The 23,847-nt window shown below is 34.2% G+C and overlaps 2 protein-coding genes across 4 annotated transcripts in view; one reads left to right on the forward strand and one right to left on the reverse strand.

Moving 5' to 3' along the window:
* Positions 1-910: 910 nt before the first annotated feature.
* On the reverse strand, positions 911-13,797 carry LOC149415486 (fumarate hydratase, mitochondrial-like). Its single transcript, XM_089642429.1, has 9 exons — positions 13,674-13,797; positions 8,325-8,456; positions 7,342-7,423; positions 6,304-6,422; positions 5,826-6,058; positions 5,214-5,419; positions 4,694-5,059; positions 4,441-4,571; positions 911-3,296 (listed from the first exon to the last, which is right to left on the reverse strand). Exons 1-9 carry the CDS (start codon positions 13,689-13,691, stop codon positions 3,165-3,167), a joined length of 1,419 nt encoding a protein of 472 aa, XP_089498555.1. The 5' UTR covers positions 13,692-13,797; the 3' UTR covers positions 911-3,164.
* A 6,663-nt stretch (positions 13,798-20,460) lies between these two features.
* Positions 20,461-23,847, forward strand: part of CoRest (REST corepressor) — a 28,734-nt gene continuing 25,347 nt past the window's right edge. For all 3 annotated transcript variants that reach the window (XM_089642673.1, XM_089642671.1, XM_089642672.1), the window contains exon 1: positions 20,461-20,692. In XM_089642673.1, the coding sequence (XP_089498799.1) occupies positions 20,584-20,692 (109 nt within the window). In that variant the 5' untranslated portion in view covers positions 20,461-20,583. The remainder of the gene's footprint in view (positions 20,693-23,847) is intronic.

A 23,847-nucleotide genomic window follows, 5' to 3' on the forward strand; every position in this document is an offset into this window, starting at 1 on the left:
AGAGCAATTGATATACCGGCCCATATTGACGATAGATAATTTTAAGCCCTAGTTATTAAAATTAATTTGGCTTATTTCGCAGTTTTACACAAAATTACAGGAAAATATATCCATGGCAGAGTCACCTAAAATTGAGAGTGAAAACTATGAGTTTGGCAGATCATAAGATTACGTCATTTTCTAACTAACAGAAACAATATTATTTAAAATAGGAACCGGTTCCAAAAGTAGCAGGTTCCTTTGCGGCTACACATCCCTTAGGAATAAAAAGTAATGTGGCAATGATTAAACAATTTCCCTGAATCTGGGGAAAATATCCACATGAAGAATATAATTATTTTTTGTTTGTTGAACTTTTTACTGGTTTGTACATGTTATAGGTACCTGATGCAAAAAAAAAATGTCACGCCCCTTCCTCTTCATACATTGAAATTATTAGAATAATTAAAAATAATATACTCACAGTTCACAGTTCCTTTCTATTAATTTACTTAACATAGCTTAAGCACTTAAAACCGTATTTCCTTCCTTTGATCCTTACAAATTTTGAAATCAATTGACCGAGAACCGAGCTGGGCTCATAGGTCGGCCAGGGCTTTTAAGGTTTATGATATGTGCTAAGCTCGTCATATCAGGCTTATCTTGCCAGGGTTCCTACCAGAGATCAAATTGACAGACTTAAATATCTCACAAGCCGAGCTTCTTTAAGATGGCTACTTACCCTGTCTATAAAAAACTCTTTGCTGCTGAAATATATATTTAGATTTTTTATTTATGGCAGCTCACATAAATGGGATAGGGGATTTTATGTGAAATTATTAAAAAGGGAATTAAAATATTATTGTTTTTTACTGAATAGATTTTATTATAACGTTACACTTTCCACATACTAAAAAATATGAGTGTTAGTAAAAAAATAAATCATCTATGAAAATAGGGAAATTACTTCAAATCAACTACCTCTTTTGTGTGAGATTTAAAAATATATATTTTTTTATTTTTTTTATTATTTTAATATAGATCATAGTTACATTAATACATACATATTTTGCAAAATATAATATTTAGTTTCATAATTGGTCATGTATACCTTATCAGAAAAGAGGAGCTCTTGTGCCTGATAAGGGAAATATAAAAAAAATAATAATAATTATAACTATACTTATTTTGTATGTATGTAATAATATAATGTGCATGCTGCTAAAACTCAGAAACAAGTCCCGGTACGATCAAGGGAGTTATATGATGTGGTAGCCCTCTATCTCCCATCTATGAGGAAGGTTCACGTTTTACCTGAGGACATGCTTTTGAAGATATAAGAGCTGGAAGTTTCACCCTCTAGAAATTTCTAAAACAGTCCAGAACATTCTACAGTATTCGAGAGCATTCCACAACATCCTGGAACATTCTGGAATTTCGGGAATAGTCTGGAACGTTCGGGAACATCTTAATACAGGGTTTTCCAATAAGAGCTGTTATTTTGAATAGCCCGCTATTTCGGTAGATGTTTCTTTTGAAGCTGTCATTTTTTGACATTTGAAAAGTAGAAACTACGCCATTAATAAAAATGGAACGATAGACGCTTTAACAACGCATTGAAATTATTAAAATTCACTTGAGTAAATCAAATGCAAATCATCTTGAGTGATGAGGCCCATTTCTACCTCGGTCGCTTCGTCAACAAGCAAAATTGTCACACCTCAAACACCTCTTATTGGAAAACCCTGTATTTAGATTTTTTTTATTTATGGCAGCTCACATAAATGTGATAAGGGATTTTATGTGAAATTCTTACAAAAGTGAATTAAAATACAAAATATTATTGTTTTTTACTGAATAGATTTTTTTATAACGTTACACCTTCCACATACTAAAAATATGAGTGTTAGTAAAAAAAAAAATCATCTATAAAAATTGGGAAATTACTTCAAATAAACTACCTCTTTTGTGTGAGATTTAAAAAAAATTATAAGCATACTTATTCTGTATATATGTAATCATATAATGTGCATGCTGCTAAAACTCAGAAACGAGTCCCGGTACGATCAATGGAGATATATGATGTGGTAGCCCTCTATCTCCCATCCATGAGGAAGGTTACCGTTTTTACCTGAAGGACGTGCTTTTGAAGATATAAGGGCTGGAAGTTTCACCCTCTAGAAATTTCTAAAACACTTCAGAACATTCGAGAGCATTCCACAACATTCCAGAACATCCTGGAACATTCTGGAACATCTTAATGTATACAAATTTGGCCTGATTATGTTTGTGCTCGAAAAACTGGAAAAGTTGTCGACCGACATCGGTGACAATTATAAAAATTGTTTTTATTAGTGCCAGGAGTGTTTAGAGATGCTTACATAGTAGAAGAAGTTGGGGATGCCCGTGGAATACTTAATACAGTATCTCTGCACCGTCATGAAATACGGAGTTGAATTAAATTCGATGTAATGTAGTTTTTAACAGTAACATAGTGGTTTACAGTAGTGAATGGTGGAAGAAGTCAGAGGCGCCCGAAAAAGACATTAGCAATAGCGAAGCATTGCGGGGGATCCACAAGTCTCTTTATGTAATGAAGAGTGTCTGTGGCGGGCAGTTGGACACCGGGCGGGCGGGTTGGATTTGATTTTTTTTATATATATCTACAGTTTTATATCAAGACTGATAAAATTTTGTATACTTGACCTTCAAAACAAGAAGAAGGTCACTGTCTAGGTCCGAGTTAAAAAAAACTAAAGCCTGGGCAACGCCGGGGACTTCAGTTGTCTTTATAAAATATAATATTATGTACTAAGTTGAATTAAATGCAATATTTAGTTAATGACAGTATTTGTGAAAAATTGTATACTTTTATTTTTATGTGCTATAATATATCACAGTCGCCATCATATTCGAAATTAATATTATATACCTACATAAAATGAATGTTCATATGAAGATGATAATTATAATGTTATAGGTCTATAGCTTCAGTTTATTCTAGCAGCATGGACGTTGTTAGACTTTTCAGAAAGCAAACTATCCAAAAAGTATTTCTGATGATTAACACGAGTTAGTTTGATTAAAAGGATAACAAAAATATAGAATACTTTGTAGATTAAACTCATAATTGTCACTTATCGATTAGATGACATATTATTGCGAAATCATTAGGTCGGTGATGTTTACTTGGGGCCCAGCATATCTTCAGGTCTGACCCACTTGTCAAAGTCTTCCGAAGTGAGGTATTGCAGCTTCAGAGCTGCCTCCTTCAGGGTGGAGCCGTCCTTGTGGGCTGTCTTGGCGATTTTGGCAGACTGAAATGACAAAGGCTTAATTTAATCGTTTTTTGGGAACAATTCATACGAAAAGTATAAATAATATGGTTAAAATAAAATAAGGTCTTCTTCGTTCGGCTTCTATTGAATGACAACCATTATCGGAGCAGTCTTCACATTTCTAATCTACAAAACGCACAATATATATTATTATTTTGGTGGTATAGATTGTTTCTCCCTGATTAAAATGGTTCCCAAATATCAGATGCGGGAAGGTAGGGAACATCATTAATAGAAAATTCCTCTACATTATTGTCTGAATTTTCGGTTGTGTGATCTATATTTGTTATATATTTTAAATACTTTTTTTTTTTCTTTATTCATTACAATATATTTGGATACAGTTTTTTTACATGCTTTTCGACTACCACACTAGACACATGGTAGTCGAATTAAACATATCTATACAGGGTGTATCGGCACGTACCCGACAAACTTTAACCAGCTATTCCTTAGCACATTTGGAGTAAAAAATGTTATGGGCACTTTGCTGTCTGGTAACATTTTTTTTTAATAAAAAATTTACTATTCATATTTTCACCACATGTCACCAATGTTTTATCGTTTGTCAAAGTTTGAAAACCCGTCTGGCAATATTTTGTTTGAGTTTCATTGAATAATGTACGTACGTACCTACGTTTGCGCGCTTTTACAATCACAACGAAATGGCACGGCACCATTCGTCTCATTTTTGACTATTATTATTTAGTGTGTACGAAAGAGTGAAGACACTTTTTGACACACTTGCTAATAACAGCTGTTGAACACGAGAAACAATGCAAATGACAGTGACGGAGTATGGATTTATTTTTTGTTTTTAATGGAAAAAAAATGTTACTGGACAGCAAAGCGCCAATAACATTTTTTACTCCAAATGTGCTGAGGAATAGCTCGTTAAAGTTTGTCGGGTACTTGCCGATACAACCTGAAGCTGTTTGATACTAAAAAGATATTTTAACATGGATTTTGAGTATGTACCTGAAGAATGTTTCCAAAACCTTCTGTCTACCAAGAGTGAATGCTAGATTTTATGTTGTCAAAGCAACTATGTATAATATTTTCTGATCATGATATTGTACAACCTACTGGGTTTTTGACGAGCGATGACTTTGCGAATAATTACCTTGTCATAGCCGATGTGAGGGTTGAGAGCAGTTACCAACATCAGAGATTCGTGCATGATCTTGGCAATGTTGGCTTCATTGGCAACTATCCCATCAACGCAGTTTGTGGTGAATGCATTGCAACTGTCACCTGTAAACACACATATTTACCTATAGATTATCATATAAACAGGCCATTATATAAATATCCTGTAAATTAAATAAATGTAAATTATAAATTTTAAGATAAATAAGTATAAGCAGGTAAGTTACCGATTAACCTGATTGAGCGCAGAACATTGGCGACTATCATGGGCTTGAAGACGTTCAGCTCAAAGTGGCCATTGGACCCTCCCACCGTGCAGGCCACATGGTTTCCCATGACCTGCGCAGCCACCATGGTAATGGCTTCACACTGGGTGGGGTTCACCTTGCCAGGCATTATGGATGATCCGGGTTCATTCTCCGGCAAACTCAGCTCTCCCAGGCCGCAGCGGGGTCCAGAAGCCAGAAATCGGATGTCATTGGCAATCTTCATGACGGAGCAGGCCAGAACGTTCATGGCTCCTGACACTTCCACCATGGTGTCGTGGCACGCCAGGGCTTCAAACTTATTGGGAGCCGTGATGAAAGGGATTCCTAAAAAATAATAAAATTTGCACCTACATAAATATTATGTATAACATATTATAAATTATTGTTTTGCTTTATTGTAAATAACGTTGTTTGACTTTATGATCTAGAATTATTTGTTTTTTTGTAGATAACGTTATTTGGCTGCCGTCGATATTACCTGTCAATTGTGAAATTCTGTTGGCGCACTTCTCGGCAAAGCCAATTCTGGTATTGAGGCCGGTACCCACGGCCGTGCCGCCTATGGCAAGCTGGTAGAGGCGGGGCAGAGTGGCGTTGACGCGCTCAATGCCAAGCTCTATCTGCCGCGTGTAGCCGCTGAACTCCTGACCCAAGGTCAGGGGCACAGCATCCTGGGTGTGAGTTCTGCAAAGAGTTGTTTATCAGATCAACCACCCTCCTTTATTAAGAGTCAAGCAAGTTAAATAAGTATATTGGGGTTCAAGCCAGCGGTGGCTACTAAATAATGAATAATGAATAATTAATACAATTGAAATTAATAAAAAAATAAAATAATAAAAAAATTTTAATAAAAAAATTAATACATGATGCACAGATGGGGCCTTAAAGAGTCGGCGATGTGTGAATGTGGTGCGGTGCAGACTACCGAACATGTGGTCAACGAATGCCCGCTCCATTCATTCCCCGGCGGGATTGATGAGGTCCACATGGCGACGCCTGAGGCCCTAAAATGGCTCGCAGATCTAGATGTCCCCCTCTGACCCCCCACCATACGAAAGAAGAAGAAGAATACAATTGAACTATTTTTTACCTGCCAATCTTAATAATCTTGCTGAAATCCTTGGACTTTTTGTCAAGAGAGGCCATCAGCTTCTTCAGTGCCGGGATCAGTAGCTGATTGATCTCCATGGCCACAGCAATGTGCATAGCCGTGGGGAAGGTATCGTTGGAGCTCTGGGACTTGTTCACATGGTCGTTAGGGTGGACGGGTTTCTTGGATCCCAGTTCACCACCGAGGGCCTCGATGGCTCTGTTGGCAATCACCTGGAATTGTCAGAGGATTGCATCAACGAGTTATTTAAATTCAATTCAAACGGAGACATGCGGTAGGAACGGGAAGACAACTGAGAGAAGTGAATGGTGCTTGGGGAGGCTCATATTAAAAGCTTAATAGGTAGCAGCAGTATAGATGTATGTTCATTTCCTTTTTAACTTCAACTAAAGTTGGGACTGCCAACACTCTTTAAACTCGCAAGATTATTATAAATAATCCTGTTTGGTGGCCTTACTTCATTGGTGTTCATATTGGTCTGAGTGCCAGAACCAGTTTGCCAGATGACCAGGGGGAAGTGATCCTTGTACAGCTTTCCTGATATTACGTCATCGGCAGCGGTTGATATGGCATGGGCTGAAAATAATTTTATTATAATTTTAATGTAGGAATCTAAACAATCTGTAATTTATTACAATTTTGTTAGCCCAAACAAAGTAGCTACTCACACAGTACAGCGCTTTTCAAACTTGTCATTCAAAATCAAAAAATGAAAATTCCAGTCAAAATTTTAAAAAAAGTAAGAAAATACACAGATTTAGGAAATGAGATTAAAATAATTTGGCATTCTCAGACTATAAAAATATTACAATTTGTTATTTGGGCTATTGACATTATACCTAGCTCTCTCATTCAAAATTTAGACATAGGTGTTAGATCTGTCAAAGAATTTATATATAAAAATGCAAGAATCAGTCATTTTAAGTACATGTAAGATTACGAAAGATTTAAAAAATATTTATATTGAGAGATCAGGATTTATAGGTCCAATTAGAAGTTCTACCGAGCCGAACCCTCTGATATAAAAATATCTGGAGTCGGTGAATTATTTTCCCATTCGATCTCTGGTGATTTGACGTGTTGTTCTTGTATTATTTTGTATTTATTATACTTATATAATGCACTTGCATAATGTGTATTGACTAGATGATTATTTGCTGAAAAGTGTGTGGAAGGGTTTAGTTTTTCCTGTGGGAAAGATTTAACTCAGACATAAAGTAGGAAAGTAAAAATAAATACCATCACAGGTCAAAGGGTGAAACAAAGATGAATGTATATTCTATCAATATTATACGACCTTGTGATGTTCCAGAGGTGATGTAATCATTATAATTACCTTCCATGAATCAAGAAAGAAGGATTGCTAAATTATTTATGCATGATGTCACTTCGAATTCCCATCACGTTTTATAAGATTATGATAAATCGATCTAATGTTATTTAAAGAAAAAGAAAAATACTTGGTAAAATAATCATCTTCGAATTTTGGTCATACCTATTTTCTCGTCTAGGCCATACTCAATGTTGACTTCGGCAGCTGCTTTTTTTAGGATGCCCATAGCAACAATGACTGGATACTGAAAAAATAGATATATCATATTAATTACATACAGATACAGGTGTAAATGATTGATGATAGTAACAAATAAAAAAATATTTAGGTACTTAACAAAATAATGGTTTTTTATGGTCAATAATTATTGTAGTCATTTGTAATTTTAATATTAAGTGTCGAAAACCATTAGAATTTTTTATAGGGAGTAATGGTATGTAGTCGAAATATTTTAACCTGCGATTCCTTTGCATATTTCGCGTAAAAACGTAGTTTTTTTTTTGGCGCTCTCTCTATTCTGTTACCATGCTGCTGGAACGAAACGGAGTACGTATCACGTGACCCGTGATGGCTACACCCAACTATTCGGTTGCGATGTGTAGTGGAAAAATATGTTTTTAATTGTAAAAAAATACCACTGCACAGCAAAATGACACATACATTTTTACTCCAAATATGCTCAGAAATCACTGGTAATAATTTTTTGGGTACGTTTTGTTTACACCCTGTATGTGAGTAATTATTTCACATACATAATATACAGTCGATTACACTTAATTGGAACTGATCGGGACCAAATAAACGAAGTACCTACCTACATTACAAATTTATAGCGAATGGCGAGGGACCCCAGCCAGTGGAGAACATTTGTGGAGGAGACCAAATCCCACCCTGGGATGTAGCGCCATGGTTATGATGTCTGTTGTATAATGCTACGTATACATCCGCGAGCCGAACTGCCGAACAGAACCTCAACTTATGGAAAAGAAACGAAGCAACCGCAAATGGCGCGAAACGCCGCTTGCAGTCAGTTGATTCGTTCCTTTCCCGTAATTCGGGGTACGGTTCGCGTTTCATTTCGTAAATGTATTAAGTACTCTTACGGTAACTTATTTATAATTATTTAGAGGTAAGTAGATACTTACAGGCATTCTCTCGGAATCCCCTCCGATGGGGAAGTTCATGACGGAGCGAAGGGTCTGAGCTCCGTAATACTTGTCCGCCTCCACATCCAGCTCTCCAAAGGTATCAGACTCTTTCCTGATTCCGCTTTTTGTCTGTTAAGAATAAAAACGTTATTTTAGGGAGTAATTCGATACCTCTGAGTAAACTGTTGAGTAACTACAGGGCCGGCCTTACGCGGCCTTCAAGGCGCCAAGGCGCTGATAATACCTAGTACCTAACTATCCTAACACATCGCCCTTGAGATTATTTTTCACATAAACGGCGCTACACAAATTTCCCAAATCAACCGAATAATATTGATTACAGTGATCACCTGCCTATGCGTCCACTGGTTTGGTATATTTTTACGAGAAATGTCAGAATTTTATTCGCGCCAAGCGCCGTTTAACTCAGAGCCGGCTCTGAGTAGCTAGGTAGGTACTATTCAAGTAATTTAAATCATAGGATTACATGGCGTTAAAACAGACATTTATTTAAAGGGTAAGTTATAATCAGCGGTGTTGAAATGAATAACATTCGTTACTTCGCAAATAGAGCTAATCAACAGTTCACTCAGAAGTCTGAGGTGTTCTGATGCCATTTTGAGTTTTTGACAATCATCGGATCGTTTCAGATTTGACAAAATCGTGATCAGATCACGCACCAAGCAGTTCATACTAAATGGACCGAGAATCAAACGTGTAAAAATTCTAAATAATGCTAAGCAAATTAGATTGCCAACAAGAAAAAAAACAAGCACCCAAAAATCTCTGATGTACCAGGCCGTTCAACTCTATAACAAAATCCCGAAGGAAATTGCTGTGATAGAAAATATTAATAAGTTCAAAAATGAATTAAGAAAATATGTCTATCTCAATTATTAATGTTTCTTTTTTTTTGTGACTTTAGTGAAATATTTAAAGAAAGATTATGTTTGCCAAACAATGTACATGTTTATATGTTTATAAAACTATTAGCACACACGAAGATGTGAGCTAACTTAAGATTAATAAATAAATAAAATAAATAATCATGGATATGATCGTCAAACAAATGCGACGGAGGTTTATTTTTTAAGTGTATTGTAGAAAGAGTATATTTCATCATTCTGTTGATAGCTTAATTTAATTGTATTTATTGTCAGTGTTTATTATTCGCTACTCGAACCTATGAATAGTGACTAAATATGGTATATATAAGTTTTCTAGAATTTATGAGAATTTCTGAGAATGTATTTGTTGATTTATTAATAACCCCCCACATACACAATTCAATGATATTATCATGAATATATTATTATTGTTATACTCCTATATCAACGTTAGGTTAATAACTGGTCAAAACAACTTTTAAAATTTAAGTGTCATTATTTTCAAAATTGGAATGGATTGTTTGGAGAATTCAGATACGCGAAAAAGTACCTACCTTTAATATATGTAACAGAAAACTATTTTAATATTATGATGCACTATTTATTCTTTCGAATACTAAGTGATTTCATTATATAAATTATGTATTTTAAATATGAATTTTACCGTACAGTTCACATTTTCAATAACAAAATATAGGTAGGTACCTACTCCAGCGAAAATCAATTCACGTCGTCGCTACTATCGTAAAAATATCCCTTTTGATACGTAGGAACCTATAACAAAAATGAACGTTTTCATAAAATATAGTTACGTCACGAGTTAGAAACTAGAAACATCTCGTATTTGAAAAAAACATAAATTTCCGTGATCTATGTAGAAAAATATACTCTCATGTTTTATTACAATGATTCAATAGAATTGTATAGGTCACGCCATCGATGTATCAACTCTAGATATGGCGTATTTTACAAATTCGGTGGAATAATGCGATGCTTCTTTCGATCTTTTCAATGCGAAATAATGCACTTTATTTTAATAAATGTTTTCGTAAACCAATTTTTGAACCCAATAATGTTGGTTTCGGTTTCTTTTTTAACATCCAAACGCCCTGTCTAGACTTTGTTGGTCGATAGATCACGCAATGAAAGTTGAGGCAACACATACTTAGATTGTTTACTTCCATTTTTTTTTGTTTATGCCCACTAATTGTTATCAGCCAAAAGGGGATAACAAATGTGTAGGATAATCAAATTTAAATAAGTAGGTACTCGAAAATTTTTATCAATGAGTTCTTTTTATTATTTAAAAAATATCTTTTTAAAATTTTTTCTGTGGTTGAATAAGTTTGAAACATGTTGTGTGAAAGCAATACATATAATATGTGAGTACCTACCTACTATTTTCAACTCAACTCTGGTAGCTATTCCTATACGTAAAAAAATTTAAATTGTAGATTGGAAAATAATTTGAAAGCTTATCCAATCTTTTAAAAAAATACTAGCTAACGTGCAGACGTGTACCCGGCGTTGTTGGGGGTTATCCTTAGGACAAAGACATAAACCGCCGCGGACTTTTCTGTAGGCATAAGATATACAATTCCGTAGTACATTATTTTGTATCTCATAAGGTTTAGCCAGCTTTAACAACGTAGTGCCCGAAAATATATTTTTAAGACTTGATTGTAAACAACGACCTTTTCTGAACTTTATATAAATATAACATGCACGTATTCTATATGTAAACCTTCCAGAAGAAATTCTCTAAATGATTGTGAAAACCGTATCAAAATCCGTTCCGTACTTTAGAAGAATTACGCGCCGCAAACAAAGATAATAACAAAAAATAAAAATAATAATCTGCAGTGAAACTTGTTTGCTGGGTATGTCATCTTGCAATAACATCGAGCCATGACCACGGTCATATAAAAGGGAAACAATATAAAGAAAATACAATAAAACATAAATAGTTGTTATAAATTCATCATTTATAAATATAATAAAACAGCAAGAAACAGGAATTTCAAAAACAGAAGGCTGTGAAAATACAGTAAAGATTCGACAGAATTAAATAGTTTTATAACCCCATTCAGGAGGCTCCGAGAAAAATAATTTTCCTCAGAGCCTATGTCATCTTTTGGGATGCTGTGTGGAGGGTCATTTTTGAGGAAAGGAAGGAGAGCAAGTTCTGGAAAGGGAAAGGGTATCAGGGTTGGGTAGGAATCTAGGGATCAGTGTATCCAGGAGTTATGGACATTTGAATATATCCTTCCCACTGCGGTGCAAGGCGATGGGTCAAGAGACCACTTGGAGATACCAAACCAGCCTCTCCCGATCTGGCACGTCACGCAGATGGTGGGCAGGCGCATCCTGAACTGCTTAATCACCAAACGTAGCGCACCACTTGGGCTGACCTATGGCAGAGGTGTTGGTAATCCAATCAATGGTTCCCAGGGCGGCGGTACCCAAACCCACCTCCTAACTTGAAGAATCATTATTTTGCATTCCAAACTAAACTATACAGTCCAGTTTATTATTTATATATTCGCTTATTTAAATGAAATGTCGCTTTAATTTGGGAGAGATGAAAAAATGGGTTCCATTGTAACTCAACACAGTGACAATTCAACACACTTTTAAAAAGTTATATAAAGTTATTAGAAACGATGAATTTTTTTTAACCTAACCTAACCTAACCTGCTTAACCCAGTTAATAAAGTTTTTGTTTCATCACTTTCCATGACTTTATATAACTTTTTAAAGATGTGATTAATTATTATTGTGATGATTTATCCGGTCACCGAAAAAATGATATCACTGCTGTCAGAGTACACGTCATCAAAATGCTTAATATTTGAATAAATTGTGATAAAATTCAGGTGTCTCTAAATAGTATAAAATAAAGTCGCTATTTGCGTCTGTCTGTTTATGCGCTTAGTTCTTCTAAACTACGCAACGGATTTTGATAAGGTTTTCTACAGATCTAGTAGGTTCGTCGCATCGCCGGATGCGTGTTCTACATCAACCATACAACGTCCGCCTGCTCTTGCAAAATAGTGATTTATATACGTTGTGAATTTAAAAAAAATGTTGTTTTGGTAAAACATAATGCTATGTGTACATACTCGAGCCGAACTACCGAACTGAACCTCAACTTATGGAAAAGGAACGGAGCAACCGCAAATGGCGCGGAATGCCGTTTACACTTGATTCGTTCCTTTCCCGTAATTCGTGGCTCGGTTCGTGTTTCAGTTCGCAAATGTATACGTACAATTACATGACGTAAGCTCTGAACGAATAATTTTACAGGATCTCCTGTACGGAGAGTGGAGTTTGTTGTAAACAAATGAGAACAACATTTTAAATGGGTACGTAGCATCTACCAATCGATGGTAGGCGCTATTAACTTAATTACGAAGGGTTATTGTAATAACTTACTTGTTTTTTTGCAAAATTATATTTTTGTAAGTTCTACCGTCTTACCAGATTTTGTATTTACCAGACATTCTATCATTTTTATATGTGTCCTCTGTAGTTTCTCCGGAATAGCTACTTATATTCAGAGGTTTTTTCCTTAATATTATTAAAAAATATACATATATTATACTTTGAAGACACATGAATAAACTCTTCAGTTTTATTTTAATTTTTAGCTAAATAAGAGTTTTTCATAAAAATAGGTCTTATGAGGCTTTCCTGTACACAAATACAGTACCTACTAAAAATTAAAAAGTATGACGTTTGACACAGATTTTCACAAAAAATAATATATTTGCAAGTGACGAAACGACAAGCTAGAATAACATAAAGATACAAAATTTCCTTTTCAAGCGAACAAAATATATTTTGATATGCTGGGACCATTTTTAAGGTTCGCAATACCTTAAATTAGAAGCAAGTGCGGTGAGCTACAAGCAAAGTCACGGTAGATTTCTTAGCACACTAGGGTATAGCCAAAATGTTAGTGAATATAAAAAAATTTCAACTTGTAGGTAGATGCATCCAGCGTTTTGTCAACAAAAATACAACATACTGTTTTTGCAAAGCAAAATAATATAACGAAAACACTTATGGCAACCATCGTGCCGCGTCGAAAAGGAGAAAAATAAACACGGGATTCTACCATTCGAAATGTTAAATTGCAGACTCATAAATACTGTTGTCGGGAGAAAAATATCCATAATTATGTAGTTAGGTACATATTTGTTTTTTATTTTGTTTATTTACGCAATTAACCTAAATTTTCTATTTTATCTCTGGAAAAGGTAGGTAGGTACCTACCCTTACCTATTTGAAATGTTAAAATTAGTTAAAAATCATCTTCTCACCAATCTCTTCGTGTAAATTATTTTGAAATTTGAATTTTGGAACGAAATGAAAATAAAAGAGACTCGTACAGTAAATAAATTTATGATCACATATAATATTATAGTTGTAAATATTTGTATAACATTTTGATTACCTTGATAGAGTCGGCCATAGCGTTAAGTAATAATAATATCAAATTGTATAATATTCTTATCGAATCACTTAGCAAATAGATTTGTTTGAGATTCTTAATCGCAAAGACGACCACTCTTGTAAGCGTGTGATATTATAACTGGCGATAGGTACTCGTATATGCTATGATACGATACGCCGGCTAGTTGTTTAACCGGTGTTGAGTTCATTCGTATCGCACAACAACAGTACGAATAAAACAATTATTTAGCAGTATGTACTCATTCCTATGTTCACGGGGCAATCCAAAAGACTAATATTATTTTGTTAATATGATTTAATGATGGAATTGAGAATTGTGAAGTCTGCACGTTATCATTTAAGTATTAATTGCAAAATTATTTTGCTCCGGATGTTGCACACGTACCTACACGTGAAATTTTAGCATGACTCATAAATATACCGCATGACTACTGGCTACAGGCGGAATTTCAAAACATTCAATCAGAGATTCTCGACGGTTTCCGATTTGGACGCAAATTGCGCTGCTAGGGTGGGTTTGTGTGTGTGTACAAGTCACAAATCACAGACAAACAACTGTCAAATAAATAATAGTTTGGTGAGTAGTCGGCCACGCGTCCAAAAACTAGTCATAGCAAATACCCTATAAAATTGTATTTTTGTGGACAGTAGACCTCGCGTTCAAAAACTACTCATAGCAAATACCCTATAATATTGTAGTTTTGTGGACAGTAGACCTCGCGTTCAAAAACTAGTCATAGCAAATACCCTATAAAATTGTAGTTTTGTGGACAGTAGACCTCGCGTTCAAAAACTAGTCATAGCAAATACCCTATAATATTGTAGTTTTGTGAACAGTAGACCTCGAGTCCAAAAAAGTACTTTTCTAATTTTTTCTCACTTTACATAAAAGCCAAATTACCTCTGAAATCATGAGATGTGTAAGTAGTAAAATACCTACCTATTTAAAATAAAGACGACGATTTCACATTTGAAAAAATAAACTTTTCCGAATAACTAAAACGGCAACCATCTTGAAACCGGAACCGGAACGTAACAAAGAAATTTACAAACAGATGGAATGCCAAATGGTCGAGTTAAAAGAGGACGTCGTTACGCTCAGTCAAATACGTAAATTAAATCAAGTTACATCTTACACTTACAAAATCATTGAATGTTATAAAATGTCAACCGTATAAATTAGTTATCCCTTTAGTTCAGCAAAATAAACAAAATAAAAAATTGCATGTGTAAAAAACACCATTTAGAATAGTGAAGTTACGAGATAAAACACTCATTTGTTAGCTGCCAGTACACGTTGGGCAAACGTGTTGGGCCAATGCGCTCTATACTGGACCACTTGCTGTATATTGGCTGTTGTAATCTACTTTTACGCAATTTTTGTCATTCTTCAAGCTGCTAGTGTACATTTTGGGCCAATGCGCTGGGGCCAACTCGAATAATATATATAGGTACGCCAAGTGGTCCTTTATGCGTTAGGCAGGCGTGGCCCAAGTAACAATGTCCTAATTTTGGCCCTACGCATTGGCCCAACGTGCACTGGCAGCTTTACAAAACAAGTACATAGGTATTTTTCCCGAGCTTTGCACATTTAAAAAAAATACTCCAGATAAAAGAAAATTACGTTTTCACTTATTTAACAAGAAATAACTAAAATAAATACATTTTTTAATAAATCACAGGTAAAAATCTTTGATTATATAAATGTCATTTCAAATGACATTTAAAAATTAAATTCATTATATAAATGTCATTCAAATGACATTTATATAATCAAAGGTAAAAACATAACATAACAATAATTCACTTTCAGTGTTTTGTTGATTGAGCATAAAATTTAACAATTTTTTTAAAATGTACCTACACTTTTTTCATTTTTAATGTTGTCTGGAAGGTAATTATATACATTTCCCTCCTCGTAACCAATGGATTGCTTGCCATAATTAATGTTTATGGTGTTTAATTATGCCGTGTAAAGTGTCTGTGTACTTGGGACGATTTAATAAATTCTGTTTTATTTTATGTATGAGGCTATAATATAGATATTTTTAAATTGTATTTGGTAACAAATAAATATGCTAATTAAGGGCGTGATTTTGACTTTAATATATTAATATTTGGTTTAAATGTTAAGTGATTATCAACACACAGCCCAAGATATTTCTCCTGTATCAAAATAATAATTAGCTAAGAAAATGGCAAAAAGGTAATTTTTTAAGAGAAATATGGAATAAATTAGATGTAAATATAAGTAAATTAGTTTATAATAGTATGGTAGCATCTTGTGCAATCAAACACAGATAAAGTAATTGCAAATAATTCAAAATAGAGGCATGCGAGCAGTATTCAATTGTAGTAGGTATTCTAAGATAATTATTATGCAGAAAAAACTAGGAATGTTAAGTGTGAGACAGCGAATAATTTACAATACCCTTAATATTTATAAGATGCTTACGAAATGCACGTTTAAGAATGTAAATTTTAATTTCGCAGTACATGGCTACCCTACGAGAAACTGTGGAGATTTTAGACTTCCAAAAACAAATTTGTCGGAACCTAAAATAATCTCTATTTTAAAGGATTTAGGATTTTTAATGAGCTACCGACAGATGTTAAGAAGCTAATTGCCTTGCTGCATTTCGTGGATTATGCCTAAAACTATAAAGAATAAGTTTTAGATGCATTGTAAAGTGTCCTTAATGTCATAGAAATAAATTGTTAAAAGGTACTAGATATAAAAATGTCATTTTTTAATGTTGTTATTTTCATTTTTAAGGGTACATGAGGAGGAATGATTTTACGAGTTGAGCTTTAAATCATGTATCCTGTTTTTTTTTACATTCATGGTTAGGACATTTGATTGGAGCCAACTGTTAATTTTTATAGGTCTCTTTGTGCATTTTCTGGTAAGATGTCTAAATCTGTACCCCAGTAGAAAATTACAGTATCATCTAAATATACCTATATTTTTTTTTCAAATTATTGACGCTGCTAGCGATCCTGCTCTTGTCGAATTTGGCGTACCCCAAGGGACTACTTTATGAGCTCTTTGCTTCAGTATTTTATAAATGATCTGTGTAACAGCAATTTTATTATCACTTTATAACATTTGCAGATGATACTGTCTTAATATTTGAAGAAATAACTTGGAATGGTGTAAAGTGCAAAGCAGAAGATGGTAAAAAACATCTAAAACTTCGGTTAGCTTATAATCTGTTAACTCGGAAAAAAAACGAGAAATTAATTTGTTTTAGTACGACGGAAACGAGCCAACCCAAGAAGCTATATAACATCTATATTCATAAATGCTCTGACTCAGCTACTTGTAATTGTTATAAATTAGAATGCGTAAACAGTATAAAATATTTGAGTATTATAATTGACAAATACCTGAGATGGGACGGACACATACATCTAGTCATAAATAAACCACTCACGATCTAGTGGCCACAAAGATTAGGAAGCTTACGCACATGTTTATGCCAATTAGAAATATCCTACATAAAAAAGAACTGAATCATCTTTACCTATATATTGAAAACTCTCACGACACCCGACACTCACGGAGAACTCCAATTGTATCACTCACAACCAAAACATTCCTCGCTCAAAAACACTTTCATTCTTAGGGCCAAAACTATACAACTTCATACCTGATGCTTGTAAAAGGGAAAACATTGGCTCTCTTCGTAAATTAACCACTTGGCTACATCAATGAAAAGAAAGGAGAAGAAACAAGAAACAAAAACAAACCAAACAAAATCAAATACAAAACATGGACAAAAAAAATCAGTATGTTTTAATCTGTTTTTTGTTTTAAACATTTATTCCTTTCTTCATATTTAGTTGTACAAAATATGTAGGTCAATTTATTTAAATTTTGCCTGACCTAAAACGGGAATTTCTCCTAGTTGAACATTTTTCAAATCTTTATAATAACCTATACCAGGGCTTCCCAAACTTTTTTCAACTGTGACGCCCTTGGGAAGTTGCCATATTTTTTGCGACGCACAGTGGGCTGAAAATCGCCTTTCATAAACATAGAGACTTGAATTTTCAAGGGTATTTTTTTTGGCTAGAAATGGATTCTGCTGATCATTACTATGCTATAAAATGTCGTACGAAGCAATTGCGTGTACAAATGAAGGAGTTATAATTTTTTTAAGAAAAATTTGTATGGCGCCGACATTAAAAATGAGGCTATCTCTGGAATCGTAAGGTTGGCCGTTCTATCCTTACACACAGATAATACTACTATTTATTCGTATTTTTTTGACATACTTCATATTGTGGCGCAAGGTGCGATTTTTTTTTCAAAAATCCTAAAGTGGAAAAAAAATCTTTTTTTTTGTTGATGATTCATTTTCATGCTTAAATGCTTTACATATGAGTATGCTTTATCTAGTTTACAATATTTTATTTATATTGCAAGCCAAAAAACTGTGCACAGTGGGCTGAAAATCGCCTTTCATAGACATAGAGACTTGAATTTTCAAGTGTATTTTTTTTTGCTAGAAATGGATTCTGCTGATCATTAATATGCTATAAAATTTTGTATGAAGCAATTGCGTGTACAAATGAAGGAGTCATCATTTTTTTAAGAAAAATTTGTATGGAACTGACATTAAAAATGAGGCTATCTCTGGAATCATAAGGTTGGCCGTTCTATCCTTACACACAAATATACTACTATTTATTTGTATTTTTTTGACATACTTCGTATTGTGGCGAAACTTGTGATTTTTTTTTAAAAAATCCTCAAAGTTAAAAAAAAAGCTTTTTTATGTTGAAGATTCATTTTAATGCTTAAATGCTTTACATATGAGTATGCTTTGTCTAGTTTACAATATTTTATTTACACTGTAAGCCTAAAAGCATTTAAGCATTCAAATGAATCATCAACATTAAAAAGGGTTTTTTTCAACTTTGAGGATTTAAAAAAAAAAAATCGCACCTTGCGCCACAATATGAAGTATGTCAAAAAAATACGAATAAATAGTAGTATTATCTGTGTGTAAGGATAGAACGGCCAACCTTACGATTCCAGAGATAGCCTCTTTTTTAATGTCGGCGCCATACAAATTTTTCTTAAAAAATTATAACTCCTTCATTTGTACACGCAATTGCTTCGTACGACATTTTATAGCATAGTAATGATCAGCAGAATCCATTTCTAGCAAAAAAAAAATACCCTTGAAAATTCAAGTCTCTATGTCTATGAAAGGCGATTTTCAGCCCACTGTGCGCGGCGCCCCGGGGCGTCGCGACTCACAGTTAGGGAAGCCCTGACCTATACCAAATGAAATAAATAAAATGTTTCCAACTGTAAAATTACTAATAAGGTCAAAATATATAAGTTATATATTTTTAACAAGGTTCAACGGTTCAGCCAAGGATATAGGGTTCAACCAACTGCAAGAGGTCAATCAATGATCGTAGAAAATCATTTCAAATATCTAATAAAAGTAGACTCGTTCGTAAAAAAACGTGCGCTTATTAATAAGCCAAATTATTGTTAATTATCATACTATCCATCACGCCGTTTGATGGACTGGATTTCACAAGGGGTGGGCAGAGAGGATGGAATGCCAAACCACTCGGTCTTGGCAAACACTTATTGCTTCAAGGCTGTGGACAGACCACGCTATAAGCGCGCCATATTTGCGTGGCTTGGCCTATTTCAGCACATCCCATTGGTAGTGTATGGCGGGCGATACGCTGAAATAGGCCAAGCCATGACTCGTATTTATAGCGTAATGTGTCACCTACCTCATTCACATTCATACATCGTCTCAACTTACAGAAAGAACTCTGACGACGGGCCGACTCAAGTATTTTTCGTTTTTTATTTTTATTAGAAAGACAAAAATTTCCCAGGTTACGAATAATCTGACAATATTTGGAAATATCCTACTACCACCACACTAAACGAAAAATGTTGCTTGTGTTGTGATGGAGGACTTGAACACACTACGATGACACTACGCCTGGGTGGGACACAAACGCGATGTCAACTCAGCCACTGACCAGTCAAATTTGGTTCACTTGATCGTGCCATGTCTTCCTCGGGTGTCCCTTGGAGTCCCCGACATCTTATAAAAAAGTGACGATTTCCTTTTAAAATAATAATATTATTTTATTTTCATAATAATTCTGTCAGAATTTCCTACGTTAGAGACATCTATTAAATTGGATTTATACCAAACACTCTACACCTGCATAATTGTAAAATATACTTTTTTTCTTAAAATTAAACTGTTCAAAGCTTCATCTCTTAATCTTTTTCGATATAAGAAAAAATAAGATATTTATTAAAAATTCTCTCAATTCAGATTCCCTCTGAAAAAATCATTAAATGTGTATCATTTGTAACGAATAAGTCGTCGATGGACTAAAATATGCCTGTAGTTATATTCCAATTTTGTTTTCAGTCGGTAATGTGGACTGTTCGCAATTTCATTGGTTAGTCTTCAGGGCATGCGCATTAGATTCATTTCAATGGCGGTAAATATTATTAATTTTTCTATCGTAAATGTCTCCACAATTGATTTACCGTGCTTGGTAACTTCATATGATTTATTTGTAAAAAATAATATTTCTTAAAATATGTAAATTTCAGAAAAAAAATCACTGTAGAAACATTATTTTTAAATGTTTTCGGTTTGAAAACATTTAGGACATATTTGAATTTCAAAGCATCTGTGCGCAATCAACTTCAAAAGTACAGGCGCTAGGTGAAAGTGAGCCGATTTCCCGAATACAATTTATTGATGTGCCCCGCGGAGTCTGGATTTCTGGCGTTCGCGAAATATCCTTGTAATATCGGTTTAATGGTGCGACGACATTAAAATATACTGTCAAGGAAGTGAAAATAGACTTAAATATCTACCATGGTGTTGGCAGAAAGAAACTCCGACGGTGTTCGAAACGGGCGAAGGTCCCGAGGACCAAGCCCCAATGGTCATGGAAGTCCTGGATCCAGCTCTGACGACGAGAACGGTATGTGACATTTTATTCATAGTTTTGCCAAAGACCTTGCGATTTCCATTTATAGAATTCCAGCAGCTTTGAATTTCAAGCTTTTACATGAATAAGGGGCTCCAGACTGAGGCGCGTCCTCCATTTTGTAGGTGACTGGTGATGCTGAAGCCAAGACATATGTCGGTCACGTTGAAGCGCTTTGATTATGAACTTAGTCATTCTTTAGAAACCATTCAATAGTTTTTACCAGATTTAGCTCCTAATTTATAATTTCTTTGAATATTCCAACTTTTCTCTTGACTATGATCTCGAGGATTCCCATAATATTATAATATTCTCATTCTCCTGGTTCATGGTTTCATCATGGTTGTGGTTACTGGCTATTAAATATTGACGGTTGCAATATTTTCAAAAAAATCTAATATTTCATTTCTATTATTTTTATCTCCACATGAGCTTTATCAGTTGAAAGGGTGGGTGGATTAAAATAAAGGTCATTGTTCGTTGGTTTTCTAGCTACAAGAAATTATGACTAATTATAATTTAAAATTGAATCATGGCATATTACCTACCTAATTTTATCAAGTATTTTTTTTTCAAGGAGATCTTATTATTTTATTAAGCAACTTTCACCTAAGAAGTTGCTCTTTCAAAATGTGCTGTAGTAGAACACGAAATAGTAACAAGTTATTTTAACATAAATATAAAAATGTCCGAATTTTTATGGTATCTTATGTATTAATTTTTTTTCAAAATATTTACTATTTTGTTGTGCCTTCTTTATACATACCAACAGTCTTGTTTGTTTGATAATGTGCAATTTTTCACTATAACTAACGGGTTGATCAAAATTAGATTAGATTTATCAATTTTCTAAAACGTTACTACTAAGCTTCAACTGTTAACTATAAAACTTATAAGGTCGATGCACACAAGCGACTTGTGTTGGGTATGGCGGTGCTCAAACGTAGCAACGTGACGAGCTTGACTTTGATTTGTATGATTTTTGAAATAGAGTTTACACAAGTTTCTTGCGCATGTCCATATGTGCCTGGCCTAACCCGAACCACCTAAAACCAGTATTTAGTATTGGTTTCTGTTTATGAACTTGTTATTTTTAATTTGACCTATTTGATATTTTAATTGGTAATTATTAGTTTCCATGTAAGGAAAATATTATTAAGTTAAAATGATAATATAATAGTCCCAGCGAAAGCTCGTACGGAAGTCATCGACATTCGTCCTTTTCTTCTCATGCTTTTTATTTGAAAACGAAAAAGACTGAAAATACTAGAACGAAGACGTCACATACAATCTGGGACTAGTAAAAGCGGTCTGTTAATGTTTTGAAAACAAAAAATAATTTGCTCGCCACCACACCATTAAGGAGTCAGGTTTATAGTATTGATGCCCAATGCATGTTGTAGGCGGGCCACCCTGTTGATCTTTCAAATCTTCGCAGGCCGCATGGAGTACGGGTGTGGTACGAAAAGGGCCTCATGAGATGGGCTTGCGGACTGCGAATGCCCTCTCCATTGTATTATCCAATGCCATAATATAAAAAAATAACAATAATTGTCCGTGAAGTTGAATAACTCTTCACATGATATGAGCCCTGCTCTTAATTTTACACAATAGGGTACTTTCACTGTTTTTTTTTTGATTATTGATTGAAATTTTTACTTTATTTTAATGTTGATGAATGAATTCTCTATGACGATTTTATCAGTAGCTGGCTACATTTGCAGTCCAGTAAAATGATGACACCTTGAGTGCGCTGCAGTTGTGCAGAAAGTAGAGTTTACTTTTAAATGTTTTGAATTATTTCGTCACTATCAATGAAAATGGCAAAGTTAAAAAATTGATTTTTTAGAAGCTTCTCAATTATTTCAATTATGATTTTCAATATTATTTTTGGCTTTGAGATATTTACTAAATTTCACCCGTCTCATAGGGATTAAAATGTGCCAATTTTGATTTGCCACCAAAATGACACCTTTGTTTGTGAATACGGCATTGTTGACGGCACACCGGCCAACGTCAGTAGACGGCCGTCTTAGCGACCAGTAGCCTTTCGGAATGTGTGTGAAAAACAATCATTATTAATGAACAAAAATTACATATTTTTAGTATGATGATTAGTATCAAAAAAATAAATTTTAATTCTTGGGCCCATTTTGAACACTATGGTTTTGTGAAAGTTTGGTGAAAATACTCCATTACCAGACCAACAGTAGTAGACGTGAAGTTAATCAGAATCGTACTGTAATTTATACACTGACACAATGTTTTTTTTATATGGGTTTATTGTTTATCAAATTGCAAATCTATTAATACCATACAAAAGTGTAACTTGTTACTTTAAAATACAACACAAGCTACAAATGTCAATTGTTCAGGATATTATTTTATGTAAAGTTCTCGTAAATGTAAGGTAACAGATTTGCTGATAACCTGCTTTACACGTAGGGCTTTGTCGTTCATTTTGTAATTTCTACATGCTTTTTATTTACAGCTAATCACATTATTTTGGTGTTGGTTTTTTCAGCGAACAATTAATGTGGAACCTCGGTTTACGAGCCTAGTTCCTTCCGGAAAGTAATTTAAAATATGTGAAAGCATATTTTCCTTATAGTAATAATGGAAACTAGAATGATTATGAACTTTAAAATATTATCATAAATGATGAATGAGAAATGTGACACAGTATACAAGCCTTAGGCTAGTTTCACATTGGCAACTAGCGCGATTCACATTATTTAGAGCTGTTGAGTCGCCAATGTGAAACTAGCCTTACTCGGGTGGTGTTTTCCTCAAAATTTAGAATTTTTCCCAAATTTACAGATAAATGGCTCATAGAGCTAGACATACCTTGTTCATCAAGATGAAATTAATTTAAAAATTTTCTCGTAACTTGTAACAGCGGTAATTATAACTCGCAATACAAAGTTTCAGTAATTACTTTTATTTTGGTGCAGGTTTTCACAAAAACAAATCTAATTTATTTTAGTGTTGGTTGGCTTTCACAGTAACTAATCACATTTATTTCAGTTCACAGCAACTGATTATATTTTTTTTGGTTCACAGCAACTGATTCCGTTTATTTTGGTGTCGGTTTTCACTGCAACTAATTACATTTATTTTGGTATTGGTTTTCACAGCAACTAATCACA

This window comes from Hesperophylax consimilis, chromosome 18 (genome assembly GCF_061612785.1).
Source record: "Hesperophylax consimilis isolate HC1 chromosome 18, BYU_Hcon_1.0, whole genome shotgun sequence".
Classification (NCBI taxonomy): domain Eukaryota; kingdom Metazoa; phylum Arthropoda; class Insecta; order Trichoptera; family Limnephilidae; genus Hesperophylax; species Hesperophylax consimilis.

What these genes read in the sequence shown, in the direction of transcription:
- LOC149415486 (XM_089642429.1), bottom strand. An exon ending in TGGCCTAGACGAGAAAATAG is followed by an intron (nt 6,423 to 7,341) that starts GTATGACCAAAA and finishes AATTATTTTCAG; the next exon opens with CCCATGCCATATCAACCGCT. An exon ending in CAGAATTTCACAATTGACAG is followed by an intron (nt 5,060 to 5,213) that starts GTAATATCGACG and finishes ATTATTTTTTAG; the next exon opens with GAATCCCTTTCATCACGGCT.